Below are 23,225 nucleotides of genomic sequence, written 5' to 3'. Positions count from 1 at the left end.
CACCCCCATAACATAAGAGATTCAGGCTTATGAACTGAGCGCTGATAACAAGCCATAATGCCAATCTCCGCTTTAGTCCAGAGATAATGTATGTTTTTTTTAATTCGGCTGACCACAGAACCATTTCCCATTTTGCAGTAGACTATTTTAAATGATCTTTGGCTTAGAGACGGTGGCGTTTCTGGATCATGTTCAGATATGGCTTTTTCTTTGCATGATAGGGCTTTATCTTGCATTTTTGGATAGCAAAGCAAACTGTTCACAGACTGAATCACTGAGTGATTTTCTGGAAGTATTCCTGAGCCCATGCAGTGATTTCCATCACAGAATCATGCTTGTTTTTAATACAGTGCTGCCTGAGAGCCTAAATATCACAGGCATCCAACATGCATCCAATAGTGTTTCTGCTTCGTCTCTTGTCCTCAGAGATTTCTGCAAATTCTCTGAATCTTTTGATGATCTATACTGTAGATGATCATTCAAGGCTTTGCAATTTTATGTTGAGGAACATCTTGGATACTCTGACTCTCTAAGTTGTTCTTTTTATAACTAATCATTACTGACCTATTGCCAAATACCCTAATTAGTTGCAAAATGTTCTTCCAGCTCTTCCTTGTTATTACCACATATAGTTGATCCGCAAAGTATTCACAGCGCTTACATTTTTGCACATTTTTTTGTGTTATAACCTTATTCCAAAATCGATTAAATTCATTATTTTCCTCCAAGATTCTACAAATAATACCCCATAATGATAACATGAAAGAAGTTTGTTTTAAATCCTTTCAAATTTATTACAAATAAAAAACAAATCACATGTACATAAGTATTCACAGTCTTCGCGTAATACTTTGTTGAAGCACCTTTGGCACCAATTACAGCTTCAAGTCTTTTTTAGTATGAAACTCAGGACAGTTGGTTGTCCCTTCAGCACTGGACCTCCAGGTGGTAAAGTCATTGGACCAGGATTCAATCAGTTGAAACAGCAGCTGTGGCTTAGATCCGCCATAAAAGAGGCACAAGAGGTTGCGCAGTTCAAAGAGAAGCGGACCTGATTCTAGCCTGAGCAGAACTTCACCCTCTACCTCTGACTGCCATGCATAACCTAGCATGCATAATTGGCATGCAGACTTCTTCTGTCATTAAAAATGAACAAACATGAGCAGCCCGGATCCTCCTGTTCTTGGGTCCCTTTTCCGCGCTCCTGGCCCCTCCCTTTTGCCAAGTGCAACCACAGTGAGGACAGCTTGCTTGGCCACGTGCCCTCACTCTTTCTTCATTGGCCCACTGACTTTGACAGCAGTGGGAGCCAATGGCGCTCTGCTGCTGTCTCGGCCAATAAGGAGAGAGCGTCCTGGACAGCTGAGTCTCTTGTGCAACATCACTGTATTGAGATGGGCTCAGGTAAGTATTAGGGGAGCTACTGCACACAGAAGGTTTTTTTTATCTGAATGCATTCAGATAAGGTGGTTATAAAGGCAGAAGGTTTTTTTTATCTGAATGCATTCAGATAAAAAAAACCTTCTGCCTTTATAACCACCTTAACAACTTTGCTCCAAGGAATGGGGAAGGGTTAGAGTACTTTTCAGGTTTTACTGCAGTTGGAGGGTCCTTCACTATTTCTCTAGTAAAAATTGTTACCCACAAGTCAGGAAGTGAAGGGAAATCTCTCTCAACAGCAAAACAGACAGAACACACTTTTTTTGTTAAATTGGGGAATGCTAGAACCTTTTATCAACAATAAAAAAACTGATAAAAGTTGTATAAAGTTTTTTTTTCATATTGGTAAAAGAATTTCCTCAAAACAAAGTGAGGGGAAATCTCTTTAATGGAGCTCCAGATAGATGTAAAACCTGACAGCATTTTTAAAACTGACCATACACTAGTAGAATTTTATTTTAACATTTCAACTTTTGGAACAGTCGTTCCATTTTCTATAGGTTAATGCGGTCAAATTGATCCCTGTCATCCGTAAGAATGAGAAAATTAGATGGAGCAAGATGGCAATTTTTTCTTTAGACAAATTTTTAACTGTGAATGTGGTTTTTGTTCAGGAAAATTGTACATATTGTAATGCACATATTCTTTTACTGAGATTTTATTAAGGTTTTTTAGTATAACAAGAGAAATAAGGCAGTACAGAAACAAAGTGTACACATAAAATATGAGTACACTTTGTTAAAGTATTGCTCCCCAAAAGCAAAATTAGAGTGGCAACAATCTAATACTGTAACAGAACATGAATAAGACAGGGAAATATAAGACCTCAATTTGTGAGAATAAGTTGAGCGTCTAATGCCTTGTACACATGATCGGAATTTCCATCGGGATAAACTTTGACAGATTTTTCAGATGGAATTCCGTTCAAGCTGTCTTCCATACACACTGTCACTCCAAATTCCGACCGTCGAGAACGTGGTGGCGTACAATACTACGGCGAGCCGAGAAAAATTAAGTTCAATGCTTCCGAGCATGCGTCGACTTGATTCTGAGCATGCACATTTTTGTCTCTGTCGGAGATCCATACAGATGAACGGAAATTCCAATATAAATTTTTTTCCATCGGGGAAAAAAAGAGAACATGTTCTCTTTCTAAGTCCGTCGGAATTTCCGAAGGATAAAATCTGATGGGGCACACACACGGTCGGAATATCCAATGAAATAATTCTGTCTGACTTTTCATCGTAAATTCCGATCGTGTGTACGCGGCATAAGACATAAGGGTCATTTTGTTCACGGAAAATGGCAAAAGAACATCATCCAGTCATGCAGTTTGAACCACTGATCTTCACAAGTCTGAGGCACAAATGGAAGATATGAGTGGGAGGCAAGGGCAAAAAAAAGGGGGGGGAGATAATATAGAGGGCCATGGTCTATACTGTTCACCCAGAGCCTACAGGAGCTCAACAATGAGGGAGGAAAGCACGGAAGGGCAGTCGGCAAGGAAAATAGAGAAGGAGAGAGAAAAAGCGAGAGAGGGAAGGGAAATAGAGAAGGGAGAAAGACGGGTACCCCAGGGGTTTTTGAGCTGTACCACATGAAACTTGTAATGCGCATGTTCTAAGCACAAAATGGACCCTGTACATCTGAAATTCCATTTAAGTAGTAGATCTGGATGAAATTTGTAGAGCTTTCCAACAAAATTTGTTTGACTCAGTGATGGCAAGATCAAATGCTCTGGTGAACATTGTTCTTCAGGATTTCCAAACAAAAAACATTCTATCAGTGTATGGCCAGCTTTTCTTATTTAATTAAAATAAAGTTTGGATATAGATCAATGTAACACGCACAATCCACAAAAAACGGCTGTTTTTCAGCCTGCTTGTTTCATAAATGTGCCCCATAATAAGTATGTATGTGCACCATACATCAACTAGCAAGATGCCTGGCATGTCATAAAATAGTTTGAAGTGGTAATAACTCACATCAAGGATTAAAGGGTTCTTTCTCACCGATTTTCTTGGTTTAATTGGAAAGTACAAATTTTGGATTCTTCTTTATGAAAAAGATTATGCCTCTTGACTTTGTCTACACAGAACTGGGATATATCAAGAGGTGCTGGGAGTTTCATATTCATTAAATGAAACCACTGTTTTCAGCGTACACTTTGTGCCCTGTGACAGCTGCTGGATGTTTTCATTCTAGTTTTACAGCAATCGTTAAACAAGCCTTTGTTTCTTCTGTTTAGCTTCTCTGAAATGGTAATAACGGTAGCAAATTACAATATTTAGATATTTTGGTTCCAAAGCTTTTCTTATTTTAACAGTTCTTAGAAATTGCATATGATTTTTAAGCCTTTCTTGGAAGCTCACCTAGTAGATATCCTGATAAATGTTTGGTTTTTCATTATTTATGCTCAAAGAGCAAAAGTAGCATGTGCATAGCGAGAAATAAAAATAATGGCAATATCAAAGCCTTTTGTCATACTGATGCTGTAAAATATTTCAGCTTGTGTATTTTTGAAATTCAGGATTAAAGCGGAACTTCACCCTAATTGTGCAGTCGTCGTCTCCTGCCTCTGCGCCCTCCCCTTTTGCAATTGACATTTTTTTTTTTAAATACTTGTGCTTTACTTGCATAGGCACATCACCACCCCTAGCACATGCACAGATGTCCTGCAGGGCTCAGATCCTGGGAGGAATCCCGGGGTATCAAGTATCTGCGCATGTGTGGGTTTTGCACATGCAAAGACCACTAATAAAGAAGCTAGAAACGTTCCCTTTCTTTGCACGTGTGCAGCATTTCCATGGCACGTGCGCAGATGCGCTGACAGACTCTATCAAGACCTGAAGGCCAGGCAGAGTATGTATGCATCTACACACACAGCAATAAACGCTGCCTCTCCACCTCACCTACTCAGAGAAGGCTTTGCATTTATTCAGAAGATGCAAAGCATTCTCTGAATGGTGCCCATGCTGAGTGGCCAACCTTCTGTGTTCACAATACATCAGGCTAGCCGCTCAGCACAGGACTCTGAGGCCTCGTACACACGACCAGACATGTCCGATGAAAACGGTCAGCGGACCGTTTTCATCGGAGATGTCTGCTGGCAGAATTTGGTCTGATGTGTGTACACACCATCAGACCAAATTCCCCGCGGACAAAATACGCGGTGACGTGGAAGGCGACGTGCGCGAACCCGGAAGTTCAATGCTTTCACGCATGCGTTGAATCACTTCGACGCATGCACGGGATTTCGGGCCAGCGGACATGTCCGATGAGTCGTACTGACCATCGGACATGTCCGACGGACAGGCTTCCAGCGGACAAGTTTCTTGGCATGCTAAGAAACTTTTGTCCGCTGGAAACCTGTCCGCTAGGCCAGAAAACTGTCCGGTCGGCCCTACACACGGTCGGACATGTCCACGGAAACTGGTCCGACGGACCAGTTTCAGCGGACATGTTCGGTCGTGTGTACAAGGCCTGAGAAGTAGAGATCACTGGGGTAGCGATGTTGACTGTAGTGATCTCCATCTTCATGGGGCATCGGCCAGATATGGTATATACAGCCATTGCCAAATGTTTTGAGAGTGACCACAAATATTATTTTTTACAAAGTCTGCTGCTTCAGTGTTTTTAGATATTTTTTGTCAGATGTTACTATTGTATACTGAAGTATAATTACAAGCATCTCATAAGTGTCACAGGCTTTTATTGATAATTATAATGCTTGGAGTTTGTCAGACTTTGTAGGGTTTTATGTGCACCCGCATCTTAAGGATTGACAACAAGTTCTCAATGGGATTAAGGTCTGCAAAGTTTCCTGACCATGGACTCAAAATGTTGATGTTTTGTTCCCCAAGCCACTTAGCTGTCACATTTGCCTTATGGCAAGGCGCTTCTTCATGCTAGAAAGGGCATTGTTCATCACCAAACTGTTCTTGGCTGGTTGGGAGAAGTTGCTCTCAGAGGATGTTTTTGTACAATTCTTTTTTCATGGCTGTGTTCTTAGGCAAATTTGTGAGTGAACCCACTCCCTTAGCTGAGAAGCAACCCCACACATGAATGGTCTCAAGGTGCTATACTGTTGACATGACACAGGACTGATAGTAGCTTGCCTTTTCTGTTCCAGACAAGGTTTTTTCCGGTTGTCCCAAACAATTCGAAAGGGCATTCGTTCAGAAAACATTACCCCAGAACTCATCAGTCCCATCCCTGTACCTTTTGCAGAATATCAGTCTGTCCCTGATTTTTTTTTTTTACCTGTAGAGAAGTGACTTCTTTGCTGCTTTTCCTAATAACAGGCCATCCTCCAAACGTCTTTGCCTCACTGTGCATGCAGATGTGTTCACACCTGCCTGCTGCCATTCCTGAGCAAGCGCTGCACTGGTGGTGCCCAGATCCCTTACTGAATCAACTGTAAGAGACGGTCCTGGTGCTAACTGGACTTTCTTGGGTGCTCTAAAGCCTTCTTCACAAATGCAGTGGAAATGTTTCTTATGGGATTAGGCTCATTTTCATGACGAAGAGGGACTTTGCAATTAATTGCAATTCATCTGATCTCTCTTCATAACATTCTGGAGTATATGCAAATTGCCATCATAAAAACTGAGGCATCAAACTTTGTGGAAGTATTTGTGTCATTCTCAAAACTTTTGGCCATAACTGTACATAGCTACATTTGTCCAAGCTGGATCACATATATACCATGCCTGGAATTCTTGTTTAACCACTTCCCTACCGCCGCATGTATATGTACGTCCACAGAATGGCACGTACAGGCAAATGGGCGTACATGTACGTCCTTGCCTTCTAGCGGGTGGGACCCCCCCCCCGCGCTACATGCGGCGGTCGGATCCCCGCGGGGAGCGATCTGGGACGACGGCGCGGCTATTCGTTTATAGCCGCTCCGTCGTGATCGCTCCCCGGAGCTGAAGAACGGGGAGAGCCGTATGTAAACTCGCCTTCCCCGTGCTTCAGTATGGCGCTGCATCGATCGAGTGATCCCTTTATATAGGGAGACTCGATCAATTACGTCAGTCCTACAGCCACACCCCCCTACAGTTGTAAACACACACCAAGTGAACACTAACTCCTACAGCGCCCCCTGTGGTTAACTCCCAAACTGCAACTGTCATTTTCACAATAAACAATGCAATTTAAATGCATTTTTTGCTGTGAAAATGACAATGGTCCCAAAAATGTGTCAAAATTGTCCGAAGTGTCCGCCATAATGTCGCAGTCACGAAAAAAATCGCTGATCGCCACCATTAGTAGTAAAAAAAAAATAATTAATAAAAATGCAATAAAACCATCCCCTATTTTGTAAACGCTATAAATTTTGCGCAAACCAATCGATAAACGCCTATTGCGATTTTTTTTTTTTTTTACCAAAAATAGGTAGAAGAATACGTATTGGCCTAAACTGAGGAAAAAAAAATGTATATATGTTTTTGGGGGATATTTATTATAGCAAAAAGTAAAAAATATTTAATTTTTTTCAAAATTGTCGCTCTATTTTTGTTTATAGCGCAAAAAATAAAAACCACAGTGTGATCAAATAGAAAGAAAACTCTATTTGTGTGGAAAAAAGGACGCCAATTTTGTTTGGGAGCCACATCGCACGACCGCGCAATTGTCTGTTAAAGCAAGGCAGTGCCGAATCACAAAACCTGGCCTGGGCATTTAGCTGCCTAAAGGTCCGGGGCTTAAGTGGTTAAGGAACTGCAGTCTTTAAAAAAAATTGTCATTTGAAAGCCATGCCCAAAAAAGGAAAGCAGAAGACAAATGACTAGTCTCCAGTATTTCCTATAGGCTCCCAGCAGCAGTCCTTTTCCTATTACTGACTTATTATGCCTTATTGTGCACAGTTTCTGTGTCGAGGCAGCCATCTTGGTAAAGGCAGGGCTTTACTTAAAAATCGCTTCTCAGCCATTTGGCTACGATCAAGTGTAGTATCTGTTCTTATCAGTTGCCAGAGGGGAGGCACTGTGTTACTCCCAAGTGTGGGGAGGACACATGCAAATCCAATGGTGGGCCAGTTCCGGAGTCTGAGGTCATTTCCGGCCGGTGGGCGTCGTCTCCTGGCCGTGTTGCTTTGTTTTGACCCGATTCCCCTTTGCTGGCCTGGCCCCTCCTCTGCGTCCACGTCATTTCCTGTGTGTCTCGTTCCCCAGGTTTGCGGCCCGGTTGCACACTAGTTCCTATGACGTTCTCTTTGCAGTAGTGCGCATGCGCGAGCCTGAGCACATCTGCCGCTTGTCACCCCGGAAGGAGGATTTGTTTGTTTCCCTGATCCGCAGGTGAGTGTGGATGTGCTGCGCCAGCGGATGGCTTTAAGCATTTACTCCCCTGATCCTCTGATCGCACGATCGCGCCGGGCATGCACAATCGGCGATGTGGTAGGGGGTGCAGTGATTGCATACAGCTGCTTTTGCAGCTAGGCTGGCCTTTGCATGGGCTTTTTTCATTAGACAATGTTGCTATATATATATATATATATATATATATGGGCGTGCTTGTGTCTCAGTCCACGCCTCTGATGAAATCCTTATTGGATGAAACATGTAAGGCTGGCCTGACACAAGTACGCTATGATCCATGGAACCCTCTGTTTTTTTTTCATGCCCGTTAACCTGCCCTTTTCTGTAAGTACAATACAATAAATTGCGTATTGCTTATACCTACGGGCTTCACTATTGTCGTCTCCTCTCTGCATTTTATGGTTATCCCTTTGCTGATGAACGCAATATATATCTTTGGATCCTTATGAGTTCTGGACGCTTCCTTATCCTTGACGACGTTTGTGGTTTTCCATCTATACATCCGAGTGGAGGTGTGACTCCCATTGACCCCTGCATTATTTAAATTTTACATGCCTATAATGATGTCTTTCTGGTAAGCAGTTTGACTGCACAGGGTGTGGTGTGTTTTCATATCTGCACACTGAAATCTTGGTGAAGGTCCTTCGCTTCAACACTTTGAAGATCATACTCATTTGGACACTATTTATTTATTATTTTTATTGTAGCACTGCACTATTGAATTTTTATTTTTGCTTGTTTAAATCCAATGGTGTCATAGCACCTGGAAGGGCGGTTTCGGTAGTGGTCAGTGTCTGGACGCCCTTAGTTGACATCAGCGGGGCTGAGTCTGAGCCGTCTAGAAGGGTGCTCCTGGTGAGGATGGTTGGCTGCACTGGGTCTGGTCTTTTTGCAGAGTCTTAGTCCGGCCTTCTGGCTGGTCAGTGTAAGTGCTGTCCCTGCCAGAGATCTGGTGGAGGAGCTGGGTGGCGCCATGCAAATCAGCTGGATTGATGGGGCCTAGAAGGGCTAGTATTGGTGGAGGCTGCTATCTGCAGGGCGGCTCTCCCTGAGAAGACCTTTAAAGGGCTCTCTATCTTGCAGGGATGGAGGGCTGCACTGACCTTGTCGAGGGGTCGGATATGGGACTAGAAAGCCTATGGTGCATATGCCCCTGGAGTGGCAGTTCAGGGGTACCAACGAATTACTGTGAGTGAGGGTCACATTGATTTTAATGGTACCATGGTCACTGCACCAGAACATGCTTTTTTAGCATCTGCCTCCTGAGCTTGGCCTTTTGGTTGGGACCGGAGTAATTTTTTTATTGCTGGCCGGAGGGCCTGGCCATTGTATTGCACAATGGCCACCTTTTCACTCTCCTCTCCACTTATTCCTCCCCCACTTTCTTATTATTTATCCTTTGTTTGTCACGTTTTTGTATTTTTATGTTTGTACACGGTTTGCACTGTGTGACTGGTAGGGTGTAGGTCCTTGGGCCTGCTCTGAAAGTCTTGGGAGGGGTGGGGGGACATGGCCTTCTGGCTTAGTTTGCCCTTTCTCATGGGGTCTCCCTACGGGGGAACCCCACCTAGTACTTGGATGGGTCTGTATCGGCAGACCCTCCAGAGAATGGGGATCTGTCTGGTTTCGGCCAGATGGACCAAAGTGTAAGGACCCCTTTCCCTGTCAGGAGCTTAACGCCCGGGTGATTCGGGCAAGGCCCTCTGATTTTAGAGGGCTTGTGTACACCCGTTGCACGTTTTTGTGTCACCTCTTTATATTGTGCACATTTTTTTGGCACGGGGGAAGTTTTTTGAGTGTTTTACACACCATGGGCTTTCAATAAAAAAATAAAAAGGGTTTTACTTAATATTTTTTACATGACAGCCACAGTCAGACAGCAGTGTCTTAGATCTCACACTGTAGATGCATAGGAAGTACACTGCGTTACTTTAGGAGGTATCTAAGACAAAAGTGATATTTTACGATTCTGTTTAAGCACAATTATTGGTTCTAGATCCCTACAAGACAGAAAATCTTTACTTTCATGCTTAGGTTCATGTAACCAAAAGTCAAAGGACCTAGGTGCAAAAGGTACTTTTTGTTTATAAATGGTCGCATGTTACAATTAAAACTCAGACTTAACGTGACACAAAATGTTACCCCTACAAATAGTCCCTAGTCCATCTTTGGAGCGAGCAAGAGAGGGTGGCTAGGTTCCTCTATACACTGGAACCATAGAGAACAAACATAGTTACCCTCTTACAAGAAGTCAGTCCACAGCTACATAACAAATTATGATGGCTGGTCTTTGGACCTCTTTATTGATCGGCAGGGGATGATGTCGCCCCTGTGCATGAGCAGGAGGTCATCATCCTGGCAGTGCATGTCTCTTCTATAATTAAAGTCTGCCTGCTTGCAGTTTTATACAGCAGGACTTTAGGTCTGCTTTACAAATGCATACTTAAAATATATATTTTTAAACCAGAAATGAGTGTCACTTTAAAGCAAACCTTCACCCTCTTTCTCAACTTTCCCAGTTCTTTATCACCTCAGTTGACATAATCACATATTTTGTAATAATATATTTTTTTAAATAACTTTTTAAGTTGCCGTCTTTGCCATTTCATTGGACTAAGGAGATAGCTGTCACTATCTGAATATTAAAATGTGACAGCAGGCTCCCAAATTCAAGATGGCAGTAGGGGGAAGTAAAGAAATAATGTGGAAGTTTTGGGTGTGCTAAATACCGTGCTGGATAAATATTTAATTAGGTATGTGTTTTTTTATTATATCCTATATGGACAGGAACTCAAGAAGGCAGAGTTTGTTTTTCAGTAGGCTGTGGAAATTTTTCTTTAATATGTAAGAATTTATCTGCTATTTCTATAGTGGCTGATGAATTCTTAACTGTGGTTCAGTTTCTCTGGGCAAAAATACTTGTATTGTAATTGTACATAGCCAAAGTAAAGCCATATTTCCTGTTCTTTGGGCCAACTCAGGTGGTTTATTGAGGTTGAGATTGCTCCAGCACGAATAAGGATACACATTTCTAATATCTTGTTAAATACTGCTGCAGAGAGCTTGGAATAAGCGCTTAGTACAGAGAGGTGCTTTAAAACACTGGCTATTCCTGGTTGTAATACAGACCTGGAATGAGCATGTTTTAAATACATGTCAAACAGTGTGAGAATTACTTGCTTGTGCTCCAAGCCAGTGACCCAGAAAGCACTGATGCCAACTTGGCAGCTGGGGAACCAAAAGTTTCAATTTGAAAATTCACCAATGGCAAACTACATACTTTTCTCATGACAGGTGTACTTTAGGGTGTCTTGCGTGTGGGTGCCTGAGCCTTTATAATGTAAATTTGTGTGTATTTTCCCCACCTGAGAAGCCTGGGTACTGTGTTCAGCTTCCCATAGACCTGAATGGCTGTGTGTATTTGGGTGTATTCCAGTACTTGCATACAAACAAGAATAGCACATAAATGCATAAAAAAAAAAAATATATATATTTTTTTTCTTGCCTGTGTGCAAGAAGCCTAAGGCCTCGTACACACGATAGGTTAACTAGAGGACAACGGTCTGAAGGACCGTTTTCATCGGTCAAAACCGATCGTGTGTGGGCCTCATAGGTTATTTAACCATAGGTTAAAAAAAAGCCAACTTGCTGTAAAATTAACCTATGGATTCCTAACCGATAGGTCAAAACCGATGGTTAGTAGGCACGACCATCGGTTAAAAATCCACGCATGCTCAGAATCAAGTCGACGCATGCTTGGAAGCATTCAACTTCGTTTTTTTCAGCACGTCGTTGTGTTTTACGTCACCGCGTTCTGATACGATCGGTTATTTAACCTATGGTGTGTAGGCGTGACGGACCATCAGTCAGCTTCATCGGTTAACCTTTGACAACAGTCCTTCAGACCGTTGTACTCTGGTTAACCTATCGTGTGTACGAGGCTTTAAGGTGAACATTTTAAATGCACTTGGGGCAAAGAACAGGTTCAGTTCAATTTAGTATGTTACAAATCATGTATTTGTAGCTTACTTAAAGTGATTGTAAAGGTTTTTTAAATAACAAACATGTTATACTTCCCTCCTCTGTGCAAGGGTTTTGCACAGAGCGGCCATTATTTTCCTTTTCTGGGGTCCCCCAGCAGCACTTCTGGCTCCTCCTGTTCTCGAGTGCCCCCATGGAGAGCCACATTCAATGAGGGGCACTTGTGCGGACACGCTCCCAAGTCCTGATGGTGCGTCCATTGACACAGACAGCAGGACTCGGCCCGACCCCCGGCTCTCATGTCACTGGATTTGATTGACCGCAATGGCTCCTGCTGCTATCAGTCTATCCAATGAGGACCTGAGACAGTGGCTGGAGCTGCTGTGCTTGTCCCTGTCGCTGGAACAATCGGGCTCAGGTAAGAAAAGGGGGGGCTCTGGGGGGAGGGACTGCAGCACAAAAGGTTTTTCACCTCAATGCATGGAGTTCTCCTGTGACAGTGAAAGTATGGTAATTATATCCTAAGCGCAGATTTGCATTAATAATATTCTGCAATCTGTGTTTTCATTCTATCCTTATAGTTATTGGTCATGTTTTTTCTTTTAGTGAACAACTACGAAAAGAAGCCCGACAGCTGAAACGGGAGCTAAATGCAGCCAAAAGGAAAAAAGAAGATGATGCAATTGAAGCTCAAAAAGAAAAGGATGCAAAAGAAGGTATATTTTTTTTCTTTGCACCCCTAACACCATATGCCAGCTTATACAATAAGGCAAGTTTTGTAAGACATACCAACCAAACAGCAACCATCTTATATTGTCCTGACTAATAGTAAAATATGTTTTTTCTACACTTTAAAATGAATCTGTGCTCTTTTTTGCTGGTAATCTGCAGCAGCCCACCTACTCTGTCAAAGGTCAGAACTGCTGACTGGCTGGCTCTCTATGAACATCATCCTGTTATAAAGGGCATTTGACCTTTTATTGTAGCCGTTTTGGGTGCCAATTGCCAGAGGACGCCTACTACAAAGTATTTAATAGATGCAAAGTATTTAGAACAGTGGAGATTAAAGGTTCAGCTTTGAAATAAAGCTTTAAAGTATAACTAAAGGCAAAAAAAAAAAATCGTTTTGGCTAGAGGGCACAGGGATTAGAACGCTTGTCAATTTCTATTGCGGTCTGTGCCCCGTTAAGGAGATTCACCCTCTCTCTTTAACCTATTTATTATCATCATTGAAAGCGAAAGTAAAAGAAAATCCCAATTTTTGGGTTGTCCCCAAAAAGGTAATAGTGGGAAAATCTTCCAATTGGGAAGCTAGTTCTTGTGGTCCTCAATGCATTCCCTTAACCACTGAACCCCTGGACCATATTGCTGCCCAAAGACCAGAGCACTTTTTGCGATTCGGGACTGTGCCGCTTTAACTGACAATTGCGCGGTCGTGCGACGTGACTCCCAAACAAAATTGGCGTCTGTTTTTTTCCCACAAATCAAGCTTTCTTTTGGTGGTATTTGATCACCTCTGCGGTTTTTATTTTTAGCGCTATAGACAAAAATACAGCGACAATTTTGAAAAAAAATAATATTTTTTACTTTTTGCTGTAATAAATATCCCCCAAAAATATATAAAAAAAACATTTTTTTTTCCTCAGTTTAGGCCGATACGTATTCTTCTACATATTTTTCGTAAAAAAAAATCGCAATAAGCGTTTATTGATTGGTTTGCGCAAAAGTTATAGCGTTTACAAAATAGGGGGTATTTTTATGGCATTTTTATTGATATATTTTTTTTACTAGTAATGGCGGCGATCAGCGTTTTTTTTTTTCGGTACTGTGACATTATGGCGGACACTTTTGACACATTTTTGGGACCATTGGCATTTTTATAGCGATCAGTGCTATAACAATGAATTAGATTACTATAAAAATGCCACTGGCAGTGAAGGGGTTAACACTAGGGGGCGGGGAAGGGGTTAAGTATGTCCCTGGGTGTGTTCTTACTGTGGGGGGGGTGGCCTCACTAGGGGAAACACTGATCCTCTGTTCATACATTGTATGAACAGAAGATCAGCGTTTCCCCCGCTGACACACAGCTCCCGGTCCCCGCTCTGTAACGAGCAATCGTGGGTGCCCGTCGGCAATCGAGCCCGCCGGGCACACGCACGGGACTTAGGGGACGCGCGCACCCCTAGTGGCCGCTCAAAGAGCCGCCGTATAGCTATGGGCTCTCGCCCAGGAGAGCCGACCTGCCGCCGTATAATGACGGTGCGCGGTCGGCAAGTAGTTAATTTGCAGAGATTTCTTCTCACTTCATGTTTGGCTATTTTTTTGAGGGGGGGAATGAAAACCCTCTTTTTAGAGGGTTCCAGCTCCCACTTCCTCCGGGGGCTCCGCAGCATCGGAAGGAAGTTTACCTTTCCCCTCTCCCTCTCTGCAATCTTCTGGGACAAGTCACAGGTCCCAGATGATTGCTCGGCCAGTCACGGTGCGCAACGCGGATCGTGCATGCGCAGTGCATGCCCTGCTTTGAAGCCACAGCCAGCGACGACAGTGACAAAAAAAAACAAATTTTGCTATGAGTATACGAGACTGTCCAACAACACATAAAACTAGTATGGAAAAGTGTGCTGTCAAAATTGCATACTGTACATGTTAAGTAAAGTTTTTTTTTTTTTTTTTTTTTTTTCCAGCTTGTCATTTATTCAACTCCTTCATCTCGGAGGATGTGTCTGATAAATGCATTGTTAACCATAAATGCTTTAACATACTTTTGAAAATAGTGGTGTTCCTTATTTCAAGATCAGGTTTTTACATGATGCTTCTTTGGCATATTATCCTCATCCGCCCTCCTGTACGTGCCGTACCTATTTTAGATTTGGTTTCTTTTCACCAGTATGTTGATTTCTACTACAGTGATTGATATGGACAACTAGACCAAACATAACTGATACCTGTACAAACATTTGTAAAATAAATTGACCTTGCATGGCTCAAAGAAAATATAAACTTATATACAGTATATATCTTTTTCTTTTGTTTTCTTCTTCTTTTTCACTTTTATTGGCTCCTGGGTAGTCGACCTACCTAGGCTATTTCTAAGCTGTATCAACCAGCTTCAAGATGCAAAGTAAGCTACTTACAAATTATAATTATCAACAGATTATTAAAGTGAGAAAGTTTACCGCTCAGAGGTCCCAAAAAACTGCAAAGTGGAGTCCAAACACTTGGGTGCAGGCACTGCAATAGTATGCAAAAATGTATAAGAAAGAACCGGGACGGCCGCACTCCAAAAATAAAAATTTGTTCCTTTTAATAAAAACTGGTTACAACATGGATGTCACAGCAAAAAATCTGAAAAGGGCTAACGCGTTTCACACTCTCATACAGTGCTTATTCATAGCTAGCGTTAGCCCTTTTTCTGATTTTTGGAGTGCGGCCGTCCCGGTTCTTTCTTATACAGATTATTAAAGTGGTTGTGAATCTCTAAAATGAAAAATTAACTAAGAATGTCCTTCTTTAATGTGTACTTGCCTCAATCTGTGGCATTTAACATGGATCCTATGTGCGCTCTTCTTGCTCTGATATCTGCATGAGGCACTTCAGACCATTTTTCCATACACAAGGCAATTTTTGGAAGATGACCCTGCTCCCCTTCCCAGCACACAGCAGGTGAATGACAGCCTTAACTGTACATGTTTCCCTATGTAGAGGAGGGTGTGTCCATTCACTCCACTCAGGTGTCAGATTACACCTAGCTCTGTGCTGTGCCGTGTGTGATGTCAGATCACCGCCCCCTGACTCCTGCGAGCTGAAAAATACCCGTTCATCTGTGGATTTTCAAAAGGCTCTGGAGACTAAAGGGCTTCAGATAAACAGGTACAGATTACTGTGCATCACCTGAGGCTAGCCACTTCAGTGGGCTTATGTAAGGGTTTATTATCGCTTTAACATGATCCGTTTCTTTGAGATAATACTGACAGTTCCTACCTCAGGCCCTCAAAAAGATATTTAAAAATGAGGCCAATCATTTGCTTTAATTGTACTGTGCAAATATCTAGAGACCCTGCAAGAATCGTATCCCCAATACCGAGCATCTTTGTCACATATGTCAGGGAACCAAACAATAGATTACAGGCGCCTGATAAATGGGTCTCTCCACTTCACTATTCAGTCTGCCTGGGCTTTGGTCATCATTCTTTCCTTTACATTAAGCAATTTTCAGCTTGTCTATAAATACATTTTAAATATGGCAAGCATTACACATATGTACTACTGTATTGTTACATGGTTATTATTTTTTCTTTGTTCTCTTTAATGCTGTGGAAGATAGTGGTTTATCCTTTAATTATTCTGCCTAGTAGTTCTTAAGTAATTTAAAGCTTTATCAATATAAATCATGACCAAGACAGTTATTTTAATCTTGGTGCCATACATTGTACATCACCTAATTTGTTTAAGCCTCCTGGCTAGAGAAAATTGGCTTTGATGTTTCATAATGTAAAAAATATGTTGGATTTCCTGTAATATTTGTATGCCCGGAATTCAGACTGGCACTGCCCTTTTTGCTTTTTTTTTTTTAATACATTTATAAGGGATATAATAATGACAGTGACCAGATGTTTTATTTTCTCATATACTAAAGGCACGGATTAGAAACGCAAGGTTACAAAACTGACAGTTTTGATTCAACTACATGCAGTCTATTGCTCAAAAATAAGGTTTTCTTAACATGAGTGTGTGTGTGTGTGTGTGTGTGTATATATATATATGTGTGTGTGTATATATATATATATATGTATGTATATATATATATATATATATATATATATATATATATATATATATATATATATATATATATATATATATATAGCAAGTCCATTCTTTTATGTCATTTCTTTGCAGCTAATATGCAGTGTCTGCACCTACAGAAGTCGGTGATCTTCTTTTAAAGTGACCCTCTTACAAGGGGATCAAAGCAGCATAAGCCTGTAATGAAAGCAGGCTTATCAGGTTTATACTTGCCTGTCCGGAAGCTGGTTTGCAGAAACTTTGGTCTTTTGCAGAACCATATGCCTGATACCTCCCAGATGTGGAATATAGTGTCCCCCTCTGTCCGCTGGGGACAACTCATGAGACAGGCAGAACTTCATTTGCCAGCTGAGGAAGGTTCCAAGGTACCTGGCGTAGGCCACGGCTCCTGGACCAGGTTAGGGGCCAATCTAAGATAAGTCTAAGGCCGGCCATACACGGAGCACATTTCTTTCCTGCAACTATGGGTTGCAGGAAAGAAATTAGCTTGATTCCCCCATCAACACTCTCTGCCGGGCCATTGGCTTCTCCTGGCCTGGAATGGCGGAGAGAGGAGCCACCCCCGCCGGGAGAGACTGATTATTGCTAGCGGTTGTTGGCGATAATCGCAAAAGAGTATCCATCAGACTGGTTGTACCCAGAATAAAGGACAGGGCTGGTCATCACTCAGGATGACATCCAAAATAGTATTTCTTTATTAAATGTATGTACAGAGCTGTTTTGGACGTTAGTCCTTCATTACACCTGTTTTCCCTAGACTGGTTGTACCCAAGTTGATCGATCAACTTGGTACATTCAGCCTGCCCATAACAGTTCAAATTTGAACCTTATATAGTTACATAGTTAGTCAGGTTGAAAAAAGACACAAGTCCATCCAGTTCAACCACAAAAAAATAAACAAACAAAATAAAAAAACACAATACAATCCCATACACCCAACTCCATACCCACAGTTGATCCAGAGGAAGGCAAAAAACCCCAGCAGAGCAATGATCCAATTTGCTACAGCAGGGGAAAAAAATTCCCTCCTGATCCCCCGAGAGGCAATCGGATTTACCCTGGATCAACTTTACCTACAAATCTTAGTACTCATATATGGCGAGCCTTAGGTGGTTGGGTTGGCACAGAAGGGGTAGGGTTCAGACGTGATTCTTAACAACACTTCTTGTTGTGTCCATAGAACAGGAAGTGAAAAGAAATCTCCCAATTGGATGTAGATGGCAAAAAAAAAAACTTTCTGCCTTTTTAGAACCATTTTACTTTTTTTAGTTCAGTTACTTTGGTTTCCATGCCTAGGCAAATTATAGCATACATCTCAGGACACTTCAGGAGGGGAAGAGGGGCTTTCTCAGCTAAGCATACCCTCTCCCAGTTGCATGCCTGAGCTAAGGGCAAGATTCTAGGAAGTAAATGCTACATGAATCATCTGTCCTTACTTGAGTTGGTCGCAGCCAAAAATGCTAGTGGGTGTTTTTCAGTGATTTCTCAACAAAATAAAGCTTCTTTGAATATAAAAAATAAATTAAATAGTGTTTTTGGTGCTCAGATGAAGTGTAGTTCCACTTTAAGCTTAAAAATGTCTTGCCATTACAACCACTTTAATGAGGTGAAACACTGTAAAATTCATTTGATGACATTGCAATATGCACATTTCACTTTAATTCCTGGCTGAAAGTGCCTGTATATGAGATGCGCTACATTACCTGGGACAGACACATGGAAGACGCTATACAGAAGGCCTGACCATGTTGATCATTTTAGCAGTGGACAGCCAACATTGATCACCCTCTGCTGGAAATAATAGTAATACGAATCCAACTGGCAGGATCAATAGGTACATTTATATGGATAGAAGACACAAAAAAATATGAGGGTTATTTACAAAAGGCAAGTCCACAAAGTGCACTTGAAAGTGCACTCGGCAGTGCAGTCACTGTAGTTCCGAGAGAGACATGCAAGGAAAATAAAAAACAGCATTTTAGCTTGCACATGATTGGATGATAAAATCAGCAGAGCTTCCCCTCATTTCAGTTCTACCGCTCAGATTTACAATGACTGCACTTCCAAGTGCACTTTCAGTGCAATTCCAAGTGCACTTTGCACTTGTATGCTTGCACTTGTTGTGCAAAGTGGATTTGCCTTTAGCAAATAACCCCCAATGTGAGTTGTTTGATTGAAGAATACTTGTGATGCACTCTGAATGTCTTCATTTTTGAATTTACATAAAGATACACTTTAAGAAAATATTTAAAATCCTGTGTAACCCCTAATCATTTAGGTCCATTTTAAAGTGATTGTAAAGCTTCGTGTTTTTTTTTTTGTTTGTTTTGTTTTTTATAACAAACATGTTATACTTACCTCCACTGTGCAGTTTGTTTTGCACAGAGTGGCCCTGATCCCCGACTTCTGGGGTCCCCCGACGCCTCTGGTAGTTTCTCCCTGCATCTTATAACCCTCTAGGAAAAGCGCTCTCCTGGGAAAGGGGGGGGTGTTACCTTGCGGGTGCGCTCCCGAGTCCAGCATTTGCATCCATAGATGCAGAATGCTGGACTCGGCCCTGCCCCCCGCATCATTGGATTTGATTGACAGCAGCGGGAGCCAATGGCTGCGCTGCTATCAATCGATCCAAATCAAGAGCTGAGACGAGGGCTGATAGGAAGAACGCGTCTCCGGCATGGGAAATACGGGGCTCAGGTGAGTAAAACTTTAACCGCTTCAGCAGAGCATTTTTTGCGATACAGCACTGTGTTGCTTTAGCTGACAATTGCGCGGTCGTGTGACTTTGCACCCAAATAACATTTTTCTCCCCCCCCCCACAAATATAGCTTTCTTTTGGTGGTATTTGATCACTTCTGCATTTTTTTTTTTTTGCGCTATAAACAAAAAATGAGCAAATATTTTTACTTTTTGCTATAATAAATATCCCCAAAAAATCTAAAAATAACGAATTTCTTTCAAAGTTTAGGGCAATATGTATTCTACAAATTTTTGGTAAAATAAAAAATTGCGATAATCATATTTTGATTGGTTTGCACAAAAGTTTTAGGCCCGGATTCACATACATTGGCGCATATTTATGCCGGCGTAGCATATCGAATATACGCTACGCCGACGCAGCGCAGAGAGGCAAGCACTGGATTCACAAAGCACTTGCTCCCACTCACTCTCAAATCTACGCTGGGTTTCCTCGGCGTAAGTGGAAGTGGGCGTGAGCCATGCTAATGAGGCGTGACCCCATGCAAATGATGGGCCAAGTGTCATAGAAGTACTTAAAATGAACGGCTGCGCCGCCCCGTGGCCGCATCTCAGTGCGCATGCTCAGAATCGCGTAAAAACATCTGCCTAAGATACGTCGAATCACTTCCTACGACGTGAACGTAACCTACGCCTAGCCATATTCACGTACTACGTAAACGACAAAAAATACGACGGCTCTGTTCCCTGGTCCATACCTTTGCATGAGTTGCGCCTCCTATATGGGGAATAATTTTACGCTGGACATACGACTTACCGCGTATATTATGCGCCGGGCGCAACTACATTAGTGAATCGGCGTATCTCCCTCATTTCCATATGTGCATAGAAAATCAATGGGAGCGGAAAATGCGCCCAGCGTAAATATGCGCCCACGATACAACGGCGTAGGCAAGCTACGTCGGTCGTAGGAAGCCTATTTTTAGGCGTATCTCAGATTTGTGGGCACGGCGCACAGATACGACGGCGCATAGTTACACTTACGCGGCGTATCTCGAGATACGTCGGCATAAGTGCTTTGTGAATCCGGGCCATAGTGTCTACAAAATAGGGGATAGATTTATGGCATTTATTTTTATTATTATATTTTTATTATTATTTTTTTATTCGTAATGGCGGTGATCTGTGATTTTTATCTTGTCTGCGACATTATGGTGGACACATCAGACACTTTTGACACTAGTTTGGGACCATTGTCATTTATACAGCGATCACTGCTATAAAAATGCACTGATTACTGTGTAAATGACACTGGCAGGGAAGGGGTTAAACACGATCAAGGGGTTAAATGTGTCCTAGGGAGTGATTCTATCTTTGAGGGGGGGTGGTGGTCTCACTACAACATGACAGAGATCACTGCTCCCGATGACAGGGAGCAGTAGCTCTCTGTCATGTCACTAGGCAGAACAGGGAAATCCCTCCATTATGCAGTTCCGTGTCACAATCGCAGGCCTCCGGCGAACATAGAGTTTGCGGGATCCGCGCGCACGCAGCGGTTGGCAAGTGGCTAAAAGATAAGATGACCTTTTCAGAAAAATGATAAATGCACATTTTTTTGCAGGTAAAAAATGTGCATTTTTTAATCTTTTTGCATGTAAAGCATTGCACCGATGATCAGCAGATTTCTGATGCCATGCAGGTCTCCTGCAGACCTGTCAGTGTATATGCTTGCTTATACAAGGAAGCAGATACATGCTGACGGGAAGAAGGAATGAACGACCACAGAGCTCACAGCATCGTGGTAGTACATTGAAAACTACAAGCCAACAGCCAGACCCTGTAGTTTTCCATTCACAGAGCACTGTAAATGAGTGATGTGGCTGGGTGGGTGGAGCCCTGCACGACCACGCTTTTTTTTTATTTTGACAGCTAACGGGTGGAGAAGAACTCCTGCTTGCTGGCACAGTGGTGATCGGGGAGGTGCGGGCACCGGTGCAAGCATAACCCTGAATATGGGTGTAAAACGTTATGAAAGGTGAACTTATCCTTGAACTCCAACCATTATGAAATCCTCAAAATGCAATCTAGCCAGTCCAGTGTCTGTTTCTGACAACCACTTGCAAATTGCCATACCTGTGAATTTCTTTATTTTACACGTTTCACCAATTTTTTTCTTACAAACTCAAATATAAAAACAGCAATTTAATCAAATTACAAAATCTTCAAAAATCCAATTACGGTAACCACTTGCTTACTGGGCACTTAAACCCCCCTGCTGCCCAGACCAGCTTTCAGCGCTGATGTACTTTGAATGACAATTGCGCAATCATACAACATTGTACCCAAAATTTAATTTTTATCATTTTTTCCCCACAAATAGAGCTTTTTTTGGTGGTTTTTGATCACCTCCGTGGTTTTTATTTTTTGTTAAAAAAAAATTAACGCTGAATTATAAAAAAAAATAATAATTTTTTTGTAAAATTTTGCAAACAGGTAATTTTTCTCCATTGATGGGCACCGATAAGGCGGCACTGATGGGCACCGATAAGGCGGCACTGGTGGGCACTGAGAAGTAGCACTAATAGGTAGCACTGATGGGTGGCACTAATAGGTAGCAGTGATGGGCACTGATGGGTGGCAGTGATGGGCACTGATGGGTGGCAATAATTGGCACTGATAGGCAGCACTGGTAGGTGACACTGATTGGCACCATTGATAGGTGGCACTTGTAAGCAATGATAGGTGGCACTGGCAGGATGTTTAGATTGGCATACATATGAGGCAGATGTGCCTCCTTCCTCTTCAGGACCGATATGCCTTGCACCCAAGCCGGTGATCGGCTTTTTTTCTCTCCTCACGCTGTCGGTGGTTAAATGTATTTGTTGCAAACTCATAGGCCCAGATTCACATACATCGGCGCATATTTATGCCGCCGTAGCGTATCTCTTTTACGTTACTCCGGCGCAGCGCACAGAGGCAAGCGCTGGATTCTCAAAGCACTTGCTCCCACTCGCTCTTAAAGATACGCTGGGTTTCCTCGGTGGAAGTGGGCGTGAGCCATGCTAATGAGGTGTGACCCCATGCAAATGATGGGCCAAGCGCCATAGAAGTACTTAAAATGAACGGCGCATGCGCCGTCCTGTGGCCGCATTCCCAGTGCGCATGCTCAGAATCACGTCGAAACGACTGCCTAAGATACGTTGAATCACTGCCTACGACGTGAACGTAACCTACGCCTAGTCATATTCACGTACTACGTAAACGACAAAAGATATGACGGCTTGTGTTCCCTGGTCCATACCTTTGCATGAGTTGCGCCTCCTATATGGGGAATAACTTTACGCCGGACGTACGACTTACGCAAACCACGTATATTATGCGCCGGGCGCAACTACGTACGTGAATCGGCGAATCTCCCTCATTTGCATATGTGCATAGAAAATCAATGGGAGCAGCAAATGCGCCCAGCATAAAAATGCGCCCACAATACGATGGCGTAGGCAAGTTACGTTGGTCGTAGGAAGCCTATTTTTAGGCATATCTCAGATTGTGGGCACGGCGCACAGATACGACGGCGAATAGTTACACTTACGCGGCGTATCTCGAGATACGTCGGCGTAAGTGCTTTGTGAATCCGGGCCATAGCCTTCATCTTCACGGCAGCTAAGATAGCGATTGCCAGGTCATGGAGAACACCCACAGTCCCATTTAATTTGGTGAAATCCAAGCTCTCTTGGATCATGATAAACGAACGCCTTTCGGCAATTTTGTTAGACAAGCAAGCTAGGTTTGAAACAATCTGGGAACCCTGGATCAGATATCTGTCTGACCCTTTGTGAGTAACAAGGGTTCAGATAAGTTTGCAATATAGAGTGCACTTTTTTCTCTGGTATCCTACCCTCTTCTATTCTCTTTTTCCTCCTCTTCTCTTACTTTCATTTATTTACTTTTCTTCTTTTTTTTTCGTTCTCTCCTGGTCTG

At 42.5% G+C, this 23,225-nt stretch overlaps 1 protein-coding gene and 1 pseudogene across 1 annotated transcript in view; both read left to right on the top strand.

Moving 5' to 3' along the window:
- The window catches only part of CWC27 (CWC27 spliceosome associated cyclophilin), a 220,978-nt gene that overhangs the window by 104,221 nt on the left and 93,532 nt on the right, over positions 1 to 23,225 (top strand). The window contains exon 11 of the mRNA XM_040340260.1: positions 12,351 to 12,460. Within this exon, the coding sequence (XP_040196194.1) occupies positions 12,351 to 12,460 (110 nt within the window). The remainder of the gene's footprint in view (positions 1 to 12,350; positions 12,461 to 23,225) is intronic.
- On the top strand, positions 7,360 to 7,471 carry LOC120925200 (annotated as a pseudogene).

The sequence above is a fragment of the Rana temporaria genome, chromosome 1 (genome assembly GCF_905171775.1).
Source record: "Rana temporaria chromosome 1, aRanTem1.1, whole genome shotgun sequence".
Taxonomy (NCBI): domain Eukaryota; kingdom Metazoa; phylum Chordata; class Amphibia; order Anura; family Ranidae; genus Rana; species Rana temporaria.
Note: the sequence above shows the minus strand (reverse complement) of the source record. Positions and strands in the feature narration are given on the sequence as shown.